This window comes from Lonchura striata, chromosome 6 (assembly GCF_046129695.1).
Source record: "Lonchura striata isolate bLonStr1 chromosome 6, bLonStr1.mat, whole genome shotgun sequence".
Classification (NCBI taxonomy): domain Eukaryota; kingdom Metazoa; phylum Chordata; class Aves; order Passeriformes; family Estrildidae; genus Lonchura; species Lonchura striata.
This window is the reverse complement of record NC_134608.1, coordinates 6,539,183-6,556,893: the sequence shown is the minus strand read 5'-3', so window position 1 is coordinate 6,556,893 and position 17,711 is coordinate 6,539,183. Positions and strand designations below refer to the sequence as shown.

At 44.2% G+C, this 17,711-nt stretch overlaps 1 protein-coding gene across 2 annotated transcripts in view; it reads left to right on the top strand.

Annotated features, from left to right (window-relative positions):
* Positions 1-17,711, top strand: part of KCNH5 (potassium voltage-gated channel subfamily H member 5) — a 153,331-nt gene that overhangs the window by 119,521 nt on the left and 16,099 nt on the right. For both annotated transcript variants that reach the window (XM_021554525.3, XM_021554526.3), the window contains one exon: positions 1,439-1,635. In XM_021554525.3, the coding sequence (XP_021410200.1) occupies positions 1,439-1,635 (197 nt within the window). The remainder of the gene's footprint in view (positions 1-1,438; positions 1,636-17,711) is intronic.

Genomic DNA, 17,711 nt, shown 5'->3' with positions numbered 1-17,711 from the left:
AAAGCAGAAATGGAAATAGAGAAATAGAGCCTCTGACCCCTAAAAGTAATAAGGTTGGATAGATTACCCCTCTGTGTTTCCACAGTAGAGTGGAGCAAAATGTTAAAAGCTCTTACAAGAGGAAATACTAAAATTCATGACCTTTTTTATGCCAGAACTGTAACATCCCTAACCTTCACCAAGGGGCTGCTCAAGGTGCTGAAATCAATAGCCACTGGCTGGCTGATTTGAGTTCCCTTTTAGTAACTGCTGAAATACAGAGCTGGGGTATCTCTGGGGGTCCGAAACAAAAAATACCCTTTGTACCACAGTTTCTGCTTCAGGATTTGAGGTGTCAGCCACAAACCACACACCAAGGTCCTGGCCAAACCCAGGCAGCAAGGGGCAACTTTGGAACGTTTCAGTGTGTTTTCTATTGCCTCGTCTCAGAACAACCAGAAGGTCCAAACCTGAAAACATATCTCCAATCTGCACCCATGCTGGGGTTTTGTTTGGGTCAGAAGTGGGATTTTGAATCTGGTGTCCTGGAATCTTCTCCTGCTTGGGTGTCTAGCACAGGTTTAGGGGGTGTGGGTTCCTTGCAGAGGAAAGAAAACTGGGCTAAGTCAGAGCACTCCCAATCCCTGGAGCTCCTCTGTCTGTGGCACTGGAGTACAGCTAGTCCAGTCCTCAATCAGCTGTTCTGCTACACTGCAGCAGTAGTCTTCGGGTGTAATTTTCCCTGTGGTTGAGGGTATTTATATGTGTAGGTGTCTTAGGTGTCAAACCCTCTCTTACTCAGCAAACATTGAAATACAGACTTAAGTCTAAGCCTCTACTTGAATGGATGAATTTGGTTTAGAATTTGTGTTTAGAACTATACATTTGGATGTATTTAAGAATTAGAGGTGGTAAAGTAAAAATTAGAAGTCTCAGTGAGGCTTTTGGTGGTTTTTCCAGAAGGAGTGCTGTCACTTACACTGAATTAAAAATGTTAAATAGTCCTTTAAAATGTGGTCCTTGTGCCCTGGAAGTTGGCTCCTGCCCCTCACTGTAGAGCCACAAGGATGAAAGAACCTAGATGTCAGAAGGTTTTTGTAAGACCAGGACACCTAAATCACCTGGGAACAGACACCTGAAGTATCCAATCACCTGAACATTAGTTAAGTGCTCATTATATTCAGTAGCCTTTGAAAAATCCATTGCTTGAATCCTCAGCTACAAGGTCTTATGCTTTGTGATACTTCACAGAACAATCTATAAATACCTTCAAAACCTGGGGCTACTGCTAAAGATGCTCAAGTACCTCAGCTAATTTTGAAACTTTTACCCTTGTTAGTTTTCATGGTTGGGAGCTTGCGTTGGGATAATTGGGAGCATAAGACAGGTTGTGAAAAAATCATGTGAGAAACTCTGCCTGAGCATTACCTTTTAACAAATCTGCCCTGCTGTTTTTCAGGTAAAGGTGATGTGTTTGGTGATATCTTCTGGAAGGAAACCAGCCTGGCCCATGCCTGTGCCAACGTTCGGGCTCTGACCTACTGCGATTTGCATATAATTAAGCGAGAAGCCTTGCTGAAAGTGCTGGACTTTTACACTGCTTTTGCCAACTCCTTCTCCAGGAACCTCACGCTCACCTGCAATCTGAGGAAGAGGGTAAGCTCTTTGTTTTCCCCTTCCTCTCACCAGGAGACAGCACAGTTCTGCAGGTGCTTGCAGTGTTTAACAACCTCCCATTTCCTACTGATGTTTTCAGGTCATCACAGATTGAGTGGCCTTTCGATAAATGCTGTTGTCACTGTTGGTAATGATGGCTCAATAAAAGTTACCTGTAGATTTGCAGCTCTGGAGAGCAGTCCTAGCAGGATGACATATGGATTGCATTTTTTTTCCTTTTCTTCATAGCTGCTGGTTTTCATTTTGTTGTTTTTTTTCCATCCCGTCACCTAAATGTATAAAGTTTTATTTTATAGAATCCAGATTCTGGATTTCTCAAAGTTGAAGTCTCTAAGATACAGTTCAGAAGGCAATCTGATAGATCTCCATGCTATAGACCAAGTAAGAGAAATTTATTGATGTTAAATAAATAAAATACACTCATCAAAGGTACTGTATTAATACCTGCTTCTTGCAGTTGCATAGTCTAGAATTTTAATATGGTGAAGTTAATAAAGCTGGATAGATTTTACATTCACAGCTCACTTCTTAAACCCTCCTGCTCATTTTATAATCAATCAGCAATGCTCACTATCCATTAGTTCTTTCAAAGAACACTCCATCTAAAAATTAATTAGCTATGAAGACATATCTTGAAAACAGGTTAAGGGATCCTTTAATTCACATTGAGACTGCAAAATTTCATCTTTATGATTTTTTTTTACGATTGATGAGGGTTATATAAATTTCATTTGCATAGAGAAATCCCATAACAATGATTTATAGATTGCTGAGTATTAGCTGTGATCCTCTAGCTGCTGAAACACGTTTTTCTGCAGCTGTACCTTGGGTATCTCACCTGATAATGTACCAAGGCTACCTTGGTATTTCACAAGGCAATTTCAGTTGATGCAGTAAAAGGAGTTCAACAAAACCACAGTTTTATTTTCTTAAGTCTAGCTTCTCTCTAGCCACTGGAGCTGCTCTCAGAGGTTTCAATTTCTGTGCATTGCTTGTGCTCATTAATACCCCAAGTATGGCACAAAATACCCATGGCAAGAAGCAGATGCAATGGGATTGCAGTGCCCCTCTGTCTGTGCTGGAGCCTGAAAGAACTGAGTTATAATCAGGTTTGGTTCCAGCTTGTCAGCTTACCTCTGGCTCGAGGTTGTTAGCTCCACTTCAGACCTGAAGGAAGGCTTTGGGGCTTGGGAGCTGGCTCGTGGTTTCTAGCTTATCACTTCTCTGTTGATAGGAAGTGCTCCAAGCCTTGACTTCAGCATCCCCCCCCTTGCCATCTCACCAGCTACAGCCCTGCAATGACAACTCTGCTCAGACTTTGCTGATGGTGATTTCATGGGACAAGATAATACCACATATATTGCCCCAAAATGTATTCTTTCCTTCTTAAAACTGTGAATCTGTCACTTCAGCTGCCTTCCTGAGAAATGCATGGACATGTCTATTCCTGACAGGGCAGTGTGCTGGAGTTCAGCTCTGCAGTCCAGGGGTGTGTATGGGGAGTAGCCCCCTGGCTGAGCTGTCACAGAATTTCTTCTCTCACACACACCTTGGTTAAGGAAAATTGGTTTCCCTGCAGGCCCTGGCATGGTGAATCACCCAGGTGGAAAAGCTCAGGGAACTCAAGTTGCCAGTAGAGATACCTGCTGTTTAGCTCAGTGTCAGCTACATGGACTTTGACATGGGGGCAGTGACTCCCAGTGAGAAGGAGCAGCATTCCTAAAGAAACGTTAGATTTTGCAGAAGGAAAGGAAATACTGTTTGGGGGAATGTGTGGGCAGTACTGAGAGTGGAGAAAGAGTCAAAGAAGGGTCATGTTAATGTGGAGCATGCAGAGTGGAGTTCATTTCACTAAGAACTGGGTGATGGTGTCCAGGGTAGTCACCAATCACCTTCATAGCCCATGAAGCATAGTTCCTCTGGGAGGAAATCACCTGGCACCTCTTCAGTGCCCAGTCTGGGATGGGAAAACCATCCCCTTTTTATGGGAACTCAAAATGTCCCTCAGACATTTTTGGAGGTTCCAGGCCCTGATCAGAAGCATTTGAGACCCTGGCAGGCAGCTGGAAACAGCTGTGATTTTGCGTTTGAGCCATGGAATGAGTTACCAACCTTGCAGGAAGAACAAGAGTCACAAAAGTTTAGATATTATAGTAGAAGTAATTACAAAGTAGAGGGAAGAATTTTTTAGTGCTGTACACGGGGGTTTTAACACCTGTACAGGGGGGTTTTAGTTTTGTACGTGGGGGTCAGAGGTTTTAAGATGGAGGGATTTTGGCTGGTCCTGTCCTTCCTCTTTCTTCTTCCTTACCTCCATGTTCTTGGTGATGTTGGCACTCACAGATTGGTTTAGAGTAGAAAGGCACCATTTAATATAGGTAATAGGCATTGGGGAAAAACTGTAAACATGTAACACGTAATGTACCATATAAAAGACAGAAAATCACCATTTAATATAGGTAATAGGCATTGGGGAAAAACTGTAAACATGTAACACGTAATGTACCATATAAAAGAGAGCAGCAGCCCTAGGCAGGGAGAGAAGAAGCAGTTGGAGTCAGAGAGGATGTCAGGGTGTGTGTGTGCCTCTGCCTGAGCTGTGAGCAAACCACAGCAGCCAGAGAAGAAAATCATTTAGATAACTTGCAATAAACTGCCTTGAGACCAGACAACAGAGACTGCTAAGCTTTTCTTTGGAAGCTCGGGTTGGAGGAGCAGTTTTTCCACCACACGGAGCCACCCCCAACCCAAGGTGGTCTTCGACACCTTTTGATTTCACAGTGTCCATGATCATGAACTTTTAAATACCTCATGTACATCAGCTGAACTCCACCCCTCTCCTGCAGCTTCAGTCAATAACTGCTTTGGAAGCAGCCTGGCATTGCAGTCAGATGCGCTGAGCCAGAGATTCCTTTGCAGAAATTCTGTGCTTTGTTCCTGGGCACAAAATAGATCATGCTACATTCAACACCAGGGACACAATCCAAGTCCTGTTACATAAAGATATTCAGGGGATTGTTTCAAACCTCCTATCTGCTGGAAGGATACGTGATTCCCTGTTGGGAATCACAGAAGCGTTTGGCGGTGCGTTCACCCCTGAGGAAAATCGGTGAGGTCCAGGATGGTTCCACCAGGTGAACAGAAAGCAAATTGTTCAGGCAGTGAGGCTGGGCTGACAGCTGCACTGTGCTGCAGCACTTATGCTGGAGTCATGTAACCTATATGGAAAGAAAATCATTGTCTCCTTTAATTGATTTCTATAGAAATATATACTTAGCACTTTTTCTACGTAGTCATCACTCATAAGGTTTGACATTTAATTATAACTTAAATAAACTCCTTGGGGGTTTGTGCCTGAGAAATTGGCTGTTATCACTGTCAAAAATACATAGGCCGAAATGTTCCTGCACCAGATCTGCTCTTTGAAACACACATCCATGGATTTGGGTGCACACACCATATATTTGTGCTGCCCTGTCCCTCAGCCAGCACTTTGATGCAGTCCACAGACTGCAAAACATTTAGACGTTCAAAAGGCTAATAAATTAATAACAGCACTGAGCACAAAAGGTTATTTCCACATGACAGGCAAGCGAAAGTCTTGTTGAAGTGGGAAAATAATGTTTTCTCACTCCCAAATAGTATTTAGAGCCTGGCATGTTGAATGACCTCCTTAAGGCATCTGCTCAGCAAAAGTATTGCAGCATATCATGTTTCGTGCTCTGATATCTTTACAGCATGTCTGACATCACTAATGCACACTCCAAGGCAGTACCAGGACTTTGAACCTTTTTTTATTTTTTTTTTTCAATCAAGGAAAATAATTATTCTGAAAAGATAGTCTTTAAAATCACAATGAGATTACATAGCTACCTCTGAGAATTGAGTAATAAAGCAGGGTTTGGGATAAGTCTTCAAAGAGTTAATTACTGCCTTCTGATGCTGAAAGAGAATATTAATAATATCTAATTCATTAAGTGCCTCTCAAGATTTCACACAGCTGGAGGGGGGCCTCTCTGCAAGCTTGAGCCATGGAGCTTGGCCTGAGGAAGGGAGTCATGACTGATTTTTAGGAGGCTCTGTGGCATCCAGTTGTCAAGTGGGGACCCAAGGTGGAAATCTTAGGTCAAAAGGAACAACAGAAGTCAGGGGTCTGCAAATGGTTGCAAATTTTCATTAGTAAATTACACACTTGGCATGGGAATTTTTATGAGTTAATCCCTGCTCTCCTTGTGTAAGTGCACAGCAGTGGGTTTTGGAGAATGGAGTGGGGTGAAAGGGAGCAGAGAAAGAGAGAGATCAATGAAAGCAAGCAAACAAGCAAAAGAAGGGTGAGGAAGAGAGATCACCAGTCCTGGGTCCAGTTGCTCCAGCTGTGGTTGTGGGATGCACACATGCCCAGGCTTTGTGGGAGCACAAAGTTTATAGATAGGTTTTCCCATCCTGGAGATAAATTTCTCATTTTCTATGCAAATTAGTTATTATGCACAGTCAGTTCTTCCACACCTTCCTGGCATTGGGTTGGAAGACTTTGAGGGTCTTGGGTGGTCTTGATCCCCTGCTACTGTCCATGCCTACATCTCGACCTCATTCCTGCACTTGTGCTGTGCTGTGTTTTGTTTATTTCCAGGAGCCAGAACAAGGATGTCTGTCCTGGAAAAGTGCTGCCCTACCTACCTCCATATGGCCCCTGCTCCAGCCACATTCTGGGTTTTTTTTTTTCTCCTTTTCTCATCATTGCTTCCATTTGCTAACGTGCCACCTCTGCTGAGCCGCGAGCCCAGCACGGCCTGTGCCAGCGCGGGGAAAAATCCAGATGAAACCTTGGCCCTCCTGGAATCACAGCTCAAATTCTTCTGTGCTTCTGGACAGCCAGAAGATTTCAGCCACAGCTTTTAAGGCACGCAGTCACATCCTGCTGCTTTCTGCCATGGCCAGAACGAGCTGTGTTCAAGGAGTGAGTCAGGAGCAGCCGGGGAGGAGGACAATTGCTCCTGCCTGACCCCTGGTGCCTTTGCTCCTGGGAGGTGTGCTGAGAGTGAGCTGAGGAGATGTGATGAATGCCTTTAAGGCAGCAAAATCCCATTTGGGGAGCTCAGGTTTTTTTTTTTTTCCTGTGATGCTCTTAAAGCCAGAGACAACACGGGGAGCAACTGAAGTTATCTAATACCTCCAGCACACGGAATCTCTGGGGCTTTTTAGCAGGCGAGGCCATCAGACTGTGTTAACACACATGTCCTATTTTCCTTTTTTCCTTCAGATTAGAATAATTTCTTTTTAAATTGCCTTCCTCTTCTTGCTTGAGGTTTTAATGCATCACATATGGTTTCTTGACTGAATCACTCATCAGTTCTGTGTCACGTGGTTCTTAGAAAAGCTTTATTTCAAGTTGGATTCTGCATTCATGTGTCCTAAAAGTGAAGATTGTCCCAAGGTTCATTCACCATCCCTATTTTCATTTTCAAGACCATCCCAATGGTGTGCCAGCCCTGATGCAGAATGCCAGAGGCAGAGAGCGTTGTTCAGCTATCAGCCCTTGCCCCTGAAGGTCTCTTGTGTTCTGGTGACCCTGGGGACTTTCACACGTTTTGAGCTCTGAATTAAACTACTCACAATTGGAGGAGCTTAGTTCAGAGCTGTTTGCACTTCACACAGTCCCCACCAGTCCTGGGGAGTGACTTGCTTATATGGAGAGAGGTCAGAGCATCATCCTTGTCTCAGGCCTTTTCTCTCCCTCTCTGGTCTTTAGTTGTTTGGTTTGGTTTTCTTTTGATTTTATATGAACATGTCCCAAAAAAATAAGTCCTATAGCTATAGTTTATCTTAAGTGACTGTTTAGTGTGATTACCAAGCAAGTAAGTTACACCTTCAAAAATAATTTTTGGTTTTATTTTGTTCACATCTTAGGAGACTTTGCAGCTGCCCTTATGCTTGGAAAGACTCTCACCTTGGAAAATTTTTGAAGATTTTTATTGTTTAGCTTTATTGCATTCACTGCTCACTCCATATATGTTAATACTCAATTGCAATATTTCCTAAAGGACTATTCCACTGATTTATATCTAATACCACTTCTGATGGTGTCTACACCTGTAGATCAAATGTACTTTGGTGAGAAGAGCCAACTCCAAGCCTTCAAATAAAGTGACCCTGTCTAAATTGTTGCTTGGTGGTCCTGGGCTGGAAATTTCTGGAGAAACTGCTGGGGGATCTGAGCAATCTGAGCAATCCAAGCCCATGTGAGGAATTTATCAGTACACATAATGCAGCAATTCCCTGTGTATTTGTAGCTGTGTGGCTGCAGACAGCCCAGCAAAGGCCATCCTCCACCTTTTGCCATTGAGAGCCCCACAGATCTTCCAAGTGAGAACTACAGATCTGAGGTGAGAGTTTTTTCTGCAGCTCTTCCTTCCCATCTCCTGCTCCCCTGAGCAATTCCTTGTGTCTTTGCCCCTCTTCAGGGATGTGGGGATTTGAATTTAAGGCATTCAAAGCAAGGAAGTGAGTCCTTGCAGGACTGTGTGTGACTTTGCTGGGTAGAAAAGCAGCATACAAATTGAAAAGGAGAACTGCTTCAAGTTCAGGCCCTGCCAGAAGGCCTGGGACAGCTGTGGGAGCAGAGGGAGTGCTGCAGGAGCTGCTGTGGCTTTGCTGTCCCACTTCTGTAGCTGTGAGCTGGACTCTTTGTCCTGTGCCTCACTCCCTTCCCTCTCCTTTCTACCACTTCTTCATCTCCCATACACTCATCTCTTCTTCAGGTCATCTCTTCTTCAGGTCATCTCTTCTGGGCACTCTTCAGGTCATCCTGACCGTGGGAAATGAGGTGCTGTGGCACCTCTGGATCCCCTCCCTGGAGGAGCAGAGGGAGCACAGAGGTTTTCTCTTGCTTGGCTGTGGCTGCTCTCGTGCCTGAGTGCAGAACTTGGTGCTAAGTGTGAAACTCTTGAATGCATCCAGGGCAACAAAGCTGGTGAAAGGGCTGGAAGGGGTGTGGGGAGCAGCTGAGCACTTTGGGCTTGTCTAGTGTGGAGAAAAGGAGGCTGAGGGCTGACCTCATTTCCCCCTGCTGCTGCTTGAGGAGGAAAGAGAGAGAACTACTGATCTCTTCTCCCTGGGGTCCAGTGGCAGGAAATGTGGGGACGGTTCAGAACTGCTCCAGGAAAGGTTTACTGGAAATTAGGCAGCATTTGTTTACTCAGAGGATGGTCAAACACTGGAATGGGCTTCCTAGAGAGATGGTCGATACCCTCAGCCTGTCAGTGTTTAAGAGGCATTTGGACATTGCCCTTAAGATCATGTTGATCTTTTGATCAGCCCTGAAGTGGTCAGGCAATTGAATTAGGTGATGATTTTAGATCGTCCCCTCCCCTCCCCTCCCCTCCCCTCCCCTCCCCTCCCCTCCCCTCCCCTCCCTTCCCCTCCCCTCCCCTCCCCTCCCCTCCCCTCCCCTCCCCTCCCGTGTGTCAGAGCCACATAAATCCCCCAAGGTACCAGCAGGCCAATATTCTATTCTGGATAAAATCTCTGGGTTAAATACCTTCCTCAGACATCCTGACCATGCTTCTGTAGGAGCAAGAGACAAATCACCAGCTCTGTTAAAAGCAGGACTAAACCCAGTTCTGATAATCCTTTGGCATTACAGAGGTACACTTACTCTTTTCCTGTATGTGTAACTTTTCTGCCTATATCTAAATCAAAAGGTCATTTTATGTTGTTTGTCTGCTGGTTTTTATTGAGGAATGCAAGGCAATTTAGCATACTTCTCATTCAAGGATCTTTGAACAGCATTGTCTGGCTGCAGAAAAAAAATCCTGTGTGCTGGTGTGATGCTTTCTGCACACAGAGACTCAGCAGCTGACACTAAAAGCACCCAGCTGATGTACCCCAGTGAAAGGTGTGAGCATCCCTTCCTCAGGCAGGCAGTACAGTCTGGGTGATCTGTCTGTGTGTGGATAGGTCATTAAACAGGAATGTCAGGGATGGGCAGGTCCATAGGGAGACAATAATGTGACTGGCTGTGTTAGAGTGAAGATCCAGATTGATGATTGTTTGCTATTGTGCTTTCTGTGCATTAAAAGTATTTTCTTGTTTAGAAAGCTCTCATAATTAAGATATTCTCCTTGGTTGACAAGGAAAGAATTCTGCATGCTGTCTGCTAATACCAGTTCAAGGCACCATTGCTTGCACAGGACATGACTGCTAATAAAAAAATAAATTGAATGTTTACTATTTTTAATCTCGTAAATATTAAAAAATAAGCATTTTGTGTTTACCTCCCCTCATTGATTAAAATTGATGCTTTTGATCTCTTCCCACTGCAGAGGAAAAGGAGAGAATGTGCATGGTGCAATGGGAAGGAACATTGCCATTTCATTTTTGATTTCCAGTTAAGGATTTTTTTTACCATTCACACAGAAAGTGGGGACAGAGGTGTGTTGTGTTACCTCACACCCCTCCCAGCAATTATTCCAGGGCAGTGGATTTCTTCTTACTGGGGCTGCTGGGTCTAATTTCAACCTGAAAACTTCAAGAAAATGGGGAGATGTTAAAAAACTGAGATGATTAATTCTGTCATTTTTTCCTGGAGCTAAACACCAGACATTTTAGCAACAGCACAGTATGACTTGAAGGTATAAAATGAGCTTCTAGCCCAGACTTTCCATTCCCTAAACCTTACTTCTGCCAGACTGGGAATGCTGGTAGGAATGCACCCAAAGCCATGGCTGGGGAAAGAGAACTTCTGCCTGTTCATTGGGATCTTATCAGTGGATCCCCATGGGCTCATAAAGCACAGGCAGAGCTTGAGCATTCATCCAAGTGGGAATTGTCTGGCTCTGCCCAAAATGGGATCCATTTTGACCCATCTAGAAATGGTCAGTAACAATTTTGCAGCAGTTTTGCAATGGAGACAGCACTGATTTTATTTATTAGGTTTTTGCCTTGGCTTGAACAAAAGGGCTCCTCAAATAAATGAATAAATAAATAAATAGCTTCTAAAATACTGAATAAAACTCCCTGTGTAAGGCCTTCCTTTTCTGTGCAAGTATAAATCCATTAATCTATTATTTTTCAGCTCACACTTCACAAATGCAATAATACCCAAACGTGCTGGTTCAGCACATAATAATCATTGCAGTCCTGCAAATCCTAGATTTACCTTGCTTTCAGTGGTATTTTGGGGCTGCTTTCTACAGAGCATGTAGGAAAGTATTAAATTGTAAACAAAGTGCAAGAGGTGCATAAATCCCACTAGTTTTAGTTAAAAATAACACCCAGCCTGTCACTTCCAACTTGATGATGGCTGATTGACTGTGCCTTTTTTAATTGTCTGCCAGTGGCTGTGATTAGCAAGCTGGCTCAGTTTAGGTCCCATGCAAAGAAAGACTGGAGGAACAAATTCAGGAGATGCTTAAATATATTCCAGAGGTGGGCATAGCTGTCAGGAGGAAGGGGGACATTCTGGGAAGCACCTGAAATAAGCTGAGTCCCATATTATTTCATTTCTGAGCAACTTACTGAGAGCTAAAAATATTCTTTGCATTTAGGAAGGAAGGAATATATATTATTAATTTGTTTTTTTCCCCCGTATTTTTACTTCTCAGAGCTTACAGCTCTAGCTCTTAATTTGTTACCCTTCCTGAAGATAACAAAACCATAAGATAGGTTTTAGTTGTAGGTTACTGTTAAAAAAAGGAGCACTGTGAGCAGTTATAAAAGCCCCTGATTCTCTTAACTCCTTAATTAAACTGTCAGTGATCTTTTGATATTTTGAACTTTGGGACTTCCTCTTTGACTTCTAGGTGAATATCAGATTTTTTTATTAATACTCCACAAAGGTGTCTCATCTGCCAAAAAGGTTCTATATAGTTTCCTGTATTAAATTTCCATCAATCACTGTTCCTGCAGAGAAGGGGGACTTTACCTCTCGGTGCTCTCTGAGTACAAATCCCTTTGGAAGCAGTCCATTGCCCTCTTTTTTATTATGAACAGCACTCCTGTTACATCAGGAATAGGCTCTGGCTTCTTCTAAGAGCCTAAAACATTTCACACTCCCTTAAAAATGTGAAAATGGGAACCTAAGCAACCAGCAGAAGACAGCAGCAAAGAACAGCCATTTCTCATCAGGATATTTCTAACTGATCAGATGAAATGAAGCCTTTTTGTTATGATTAAATTTTCTTTTCCATTCAAGCCCACTGCTTCCCTCTCAGTGTGCAGACATACAGTTTTCCTTGTCCATGTCCCTGGCCTTAGAGCATCCTGTCATCTCCATAATTCATTTCTGTGTCTAGCTTCACTATTTTCACCAATTCTGCCTTCCTTGACTCCATGCCACTGTAGTGAATTCCCATCTCCATTGTTTGTCTGAGGTAAATCCATTTTTAAATGGGACAGTTGTTGGTCAGAGCAGCTCAATTATGAATGACCAACCTTCTCCCAGGCTGTATTGGCCATCCTGCCAAGGAAGGCTACTCTAGAAATGAAAATGGATGAACTGAATCATGCATGTTTTTCATGTGTGAATAACTATCCCTGTTCCCATCTAGTGAAGGACTCAGCCAACAACCTCAAGATGTTCTGCAAAAGTACATGAATAATAATTTACAAGCTCAGTGCAGCCATGCATTAATGTCCCAAACAGATTCCTGGCTGAGCCTGATGAACCATCAGCCATGACTTAAAACATTTGTTAGAAATCTTGTAGTACGTGCCCCATGAAGAGCTTGCTGCCATGAAGAACTTCCAAATTGGGCTCAAATTCAGTCCAACCTGTCAGGCAGCTGCTAATAGGGATGGTCAGGAATCTGCTAGGACAGAGAATCTGCTGTGTTGCAAAACCCCAACAGCCTGCTTTAGCCTTGCTGGCTTTCTTCAGGGCAAGATGCTCTGGCCCCATGGATCAGCCCTAGCCCATGGGGGGACACAGAATTACAGAATCACAGAAGAGTTTGGGTCACTTTGGCTTTAAAGATCATTTCCACACCCCCTGCCATGGGAAGGGACACCTTCCACTACAGCAGGTTGCTCTGAGCCCCATCCAGTGAGGCCTTGAACACTTCCAGGGATGGAACATTTGCAGCTTCTCTGGGCAACCATGTGCAAATCCTCCTCACAGGGAAGATTTCTTCCTTAAATTGAATCTAAACCTGCCCTCTGGCAGTATAAAGCCACTTCCCCTTGTCCTGTTACTGCATGCCCTTGTCAAAAGTCCTTCTCAGTTCTCTTGTAGCCCCTTTGGATACTGGAAGGGGCTCTCAGGTTTGGCTCCCTGGAGCCTTGTCCAGGCTGAACAAGCCCAGCTCTCTCTGCCTGTCATCATAGGTGAGGTGCTCCAGCCCTCTGAGCACCTTCATGGCCTTAACATCCAACATAGTTGCACACTTGTCCCCCCAGCATCTGGGGGACAAATCCCTGAGGAGACAAATCCCTGGGGGACAAGTCCCTGAGGAGACTCAGCCTCCTGGACAAGGCTTTCCTGGGAGAAGGTGACTGAAGAATTGCTGTCTTGTGTGGGAGGCTTGGGGTTAGCTGGATTTTTCAGACATGAGAAAAAAAAAAAGGAGAAAAACAGGGAGATGCTTTAGCCAAAGTTTCTGAGCTGAGAAGGAGCTCTAGGAGGCAAACACAGCATCTGAGATGGAAAATAACAGAGGTAGAGATCTGTACTTTTGTCTAGTGTCTTTTTACATCACTACAGCAGTGTTTATCTTGCACCAGCTGGTGTTTCATTAATTGTGTGTGCACAGGGAGTGGTAGAAAGCAATATAAACTGTGTGTAAACAGGGTGAAGCATGGCCAAAAATAGGGAAATACAGAATTGTCAATATTATTGATTGCAAAGACCTGTTATTTGTGCAGGTATAGGGTTTTCTTCTAGCCCCAGACAGGAGGAGGAGATTGACTCCAGTTTTACATGAGATAATTTCTGATCACTTTTAAAGCCAGCTTTTCCAGAGCATACAATACTGAGGATTACAAACTAATTTGTTTAGGTCTGGAGCAATGAGATAAGCAAAGGCTGCAAAACCAGCAGGCTCAGCCCCTGTGGAGCATCCTGTGTCAGTGCCTGAGTACATGGATGGGAACAAAACCACTGCTGGTGAGCTTTACAGAGATCCACAGCTGGCAAGCAGGAGATGGCTGCCATACAGATAGCAGGGAAGATCACCAAGAAGCACGTGAGAAAAGTGGAAGGAGCTTTCCCCGAGTAGATGAAGTGTGGAGACCCAACAGAATGATACCCACGAGCAGGATGTGGCCAGATCGTTCAAACCCTTCACAGCACAGCCTTAGCTCATTGCCACGAAAGCCCAGGGATTGATTTAATGCAGTCAGCGTGCAAGTGGGAAGGAAATGGCTCTTCACCACACCATCTGTTCATGCCATCGCCATAACCCCAGCAGCTCCCTCTCCTGTGCTGCCTCTTCCTCCTGCGGGTGCCCTTCAGAAATGAACACAAAGCTCTGCAGAGTCTCTGCCTGCCAAGTGCCTGAGCCACATCTCCTGCCCCCCTTTGGGGCAGGCAGAGCACTTCATCCCGGGGTGTGTGTCACGCAGGCAGCCCCGTGGTGCTGTCCACGCTGCCACCAGCAGCTCCATCTCTGCACAAGTGGCTTCGGGGAGCAGCACTCTGAATTTTCACATGGCCGATGCTGTGTTTCCGTGCTGGGGTAGAGAGCTCACTAGCTGGTGGGTAGCTCTCCTCCTGGCTTTCCCAGCTGTGAGTGCTTTCCCTTGACTCTGCACCTGAAAGGAAGAGTTCTTCGCTGGTGCACATTCAAGTACGAGGAAACATTAGAAAAACCTTTGAAATGGGGTCTTTGCTCTCTAAAACTTAATTTAATTTGATCATGCTGTAGAGAGAAGGCCCCTGCTCTGCTGACAATTACAGATGCCTCTAAAAAACTGTAATTCCTTCAGTCTAGTGAGCTGTAATTCCTGAGCTTCCTAAGAACCCTCAGTGGCAGAGCTATGCCAGCCACTTAAGGCTAAAGGGAGAAGTTTTAGGTAAAAGTAGCACATCCTCTTCATGGCATATTTCTTCTTGACAGCATACTCCTTAATGTTTGCATGCTTGAGTTGTGGGTCTTTTTTCTTCTCCCCAAGTGGTTCCTCCCCACTGAAGCAGTGACTGTCATCATATTAAAGGCAATTTCAGCGTGTTCCAACAGCCAGCACTCCTTAATCACACACTGCCAACTAAGAGCTCCCAGCTGGGAAAAGCTTTGCTCTTTCTGGGTGGGATGTTTCACTTGAAGAATCCCTGGGACACTTTTTAAGGTTATTTCACCAAGTTTTATACAGTTAAATTAAATAGATATTCAAAGTTTAAATAACCCTTTGGTCTTCTTTTCCTGCAAAATTTGGATTTCCCAATGATTTAACTGAGTTATTTCACATCTATTGCGCAGTGGGCTGACTCTGTCTTTCAGAGGTGTTAATACTTTCCAAGTCTTGATTTCAAATTAAAAGAATTGCTAGGTCACCCTGCTAGTGGGCTTTGAGCTGTGTCTCTGAGTTGAGAAGCAGAGATGTTGTTCAATTGCCCCAGCACATTCTCCCTGCCAGCATCTCTGTGGCTTCATTTGCCTGGCGTCCCATGGGTAAGATGGGCACTGGTCATATGAACTTAGGTTTCATCCAAAAGATCTGTAGATAAGGAGTGAGTGCTGAATCTCAGAAGTGTCTGAGATTGGTTTAGACACCTTCAGTCTTCTCTGATATGGCAACAGGCTGTATAGGAAAGGGAATGACTGAGGTAATTTTGGCAGGATTGGCTGGCTGAGCACAGAACCACGGTGCAGTGTGAGCTTTGGGCTTGAAAAGAGAGACAGATGAGAGCAGTTCTGAATGCAGCCTAATCAGAGAATCACAGAACCCCGGGATGGGTCAGGTTGGAAGCAACCTCAATGGATCACCTGGTCCCACCTCCCTGCCCCAGCAGGGCCCAGAGCACAAGACTGTGTCCAGATGGTTCTGGAATATCTCCACACCCTCTTTGGGCAACCTGTTCAGGGCTCAGTCACAGCTTAGGAAAAAAACTTTCCCTCACGTTCAGAGGGAACTCCTGTGCCTCAGTTTCTGCCCATTTTCTCTTGCTTGGCACCACTGAGAAGAGCCTGGCTTCATCCTGCAGGATCCTGCCTTTCTGCTGTGGGACAGGAGTCCTGGAGCCCTTCCACATGCTGTGACATAGGCTGGCCCTCACTTTTAGCCCCAAAAGGTCAGGTCCTTGACTGGAATCTAGAAACAAATGGGAAAGAATCAAATGACTGCCTATCCACCAGTGTAAATCTGCTCTGGTCAGGAATACTGGAATGTTTTTCACTTTTGGGTCTGGAGTCAGTGACTCTCTCCACTAAATTGGTCTCTGTTTCTAGCCCTGGTTGAGGTGAGGAATATCTGACAGTGACTGAGCAGCATGTTTTACCTCCCTGCTTTTAATACAAGGTGGTGTCTTGGCTCTTCTAGCTACAGAGGCTGCCCCTTGTCCCTTCCATTTGTGTTTTTTAAATTCTTCATTTCTGACTTAGCACTTCCAAAAAAAAAAACTGATGGTGTTCTACATTGCATGGCAATGGAAGTGCATTGTTTTAATTGAAGCTCCTGCTGTAAAAGCTTTTCAATAAATTAACAAAATCTTGAAAGTGATGAAGTCAACAGAGTGGCTGGTGGCACATTCCATATAAAACCAAGGTTTCTTAAAGCCAGGTAGAATGTTCTCAATGTCAGAAGCAAGGCTGATAGCAATGGGTGTTATTTTTTATTGGGCCAGTTGGATATAGCTGGAAAAAAAATCAAAAATCTTTCAGTTGCAAAATGCTTTTTCAGGTCTGAAGACTTCAGATTAAATTTCAGGCACTTTATAGCCTGCTACAGTAATATTTAAGTTAAAAAAGAAAGCCATAATGATTCCAATTTATTTAAACTTCCACTTAAAGCAGACAGCAGAGAGTAGTATATTTGGGGAACAATTTGCAATTCTTTTGCTGATGTATTACTTTGTAAATGGAGAGACTCTCTTAGGCATTTAGTGAGCCCATTTAGTCTTCAGGCAAAAAGCAATAAGAGGCAAAAACGCAGAGAAGAAAACACAAATTCTGCAAATCCTCTGTGCCCATGTTCTGTGTGGCTTTGTGCTGGGGATGTGCAGGAACACTGAACAAGCAGGGCTGGCCAGAAGCCAAACATGAGGATTTTGATATTTTTCATTGGAATAAAAGCACAACCTTTGTCACTAAATAAACAGAAATAGTTCTGCCTCCTCCTCACCCCTCTTCCAACAAAAACTTGAGCAGCAGTAAGTTGTCCTGGTCTGGATTTCATTGCAGCAATTCACTGCAATTAAAGGTGAGCCCTTTCAATTATTTCAAATACCAAACTCTACACACCAGACAGGACAGTGGTGAAAAGCAAGGTTGTTATTATATATGTTTTTTTTTTATTTCTAAAATATATATTTATATGTTTAATCTTTTTTCAGTACGGATTTTCCTACTATAGGGGCTTTAGGTTGGAAACCTTGGTTCCATCCCCCCAGCTTATCCACTAAACAGCTGAATGACCCTGGGCCAGGGATGCATGACCTCTCTGTGCCCTGCTGCTGGCCTCTGGCACAAATGGCAGCTACGTAAATCCAGCTTCCTCCAATGCAGGGAAAGGGGAGTGCTGGATTAGTGCTGCATATTGTTACTGATGATTGATTTTCTGCTCCAAGTTAAATCAGGCTGAAGAGCAACTTGTAAAGTCTTTTGGCACTTTTTCCCTGTTTCTGCAGCGTGCCCCAAGCTCAAGCCACCCTGCTGTCATCTGGAGGCTTTGAACTGTGTTTCCCTCTCCCTGCCCAGGAGCGTGGCCTCCTTAGGAGATCCTGGGAGAGCTGAAGGCTGTTTTCTTCTTTTAATCATCTCTGGTAAAATGCAGAGATGGTGACTAATCTGCAGCACAGATGAATGTGGATCAATTGGCAGTGCTGCTGACTGACATTTCATTAGGCCAGTGCCAATAGCAGATATTGATCCAGCAGCCAGTCAATATAAGTTTGCAAGGACCCA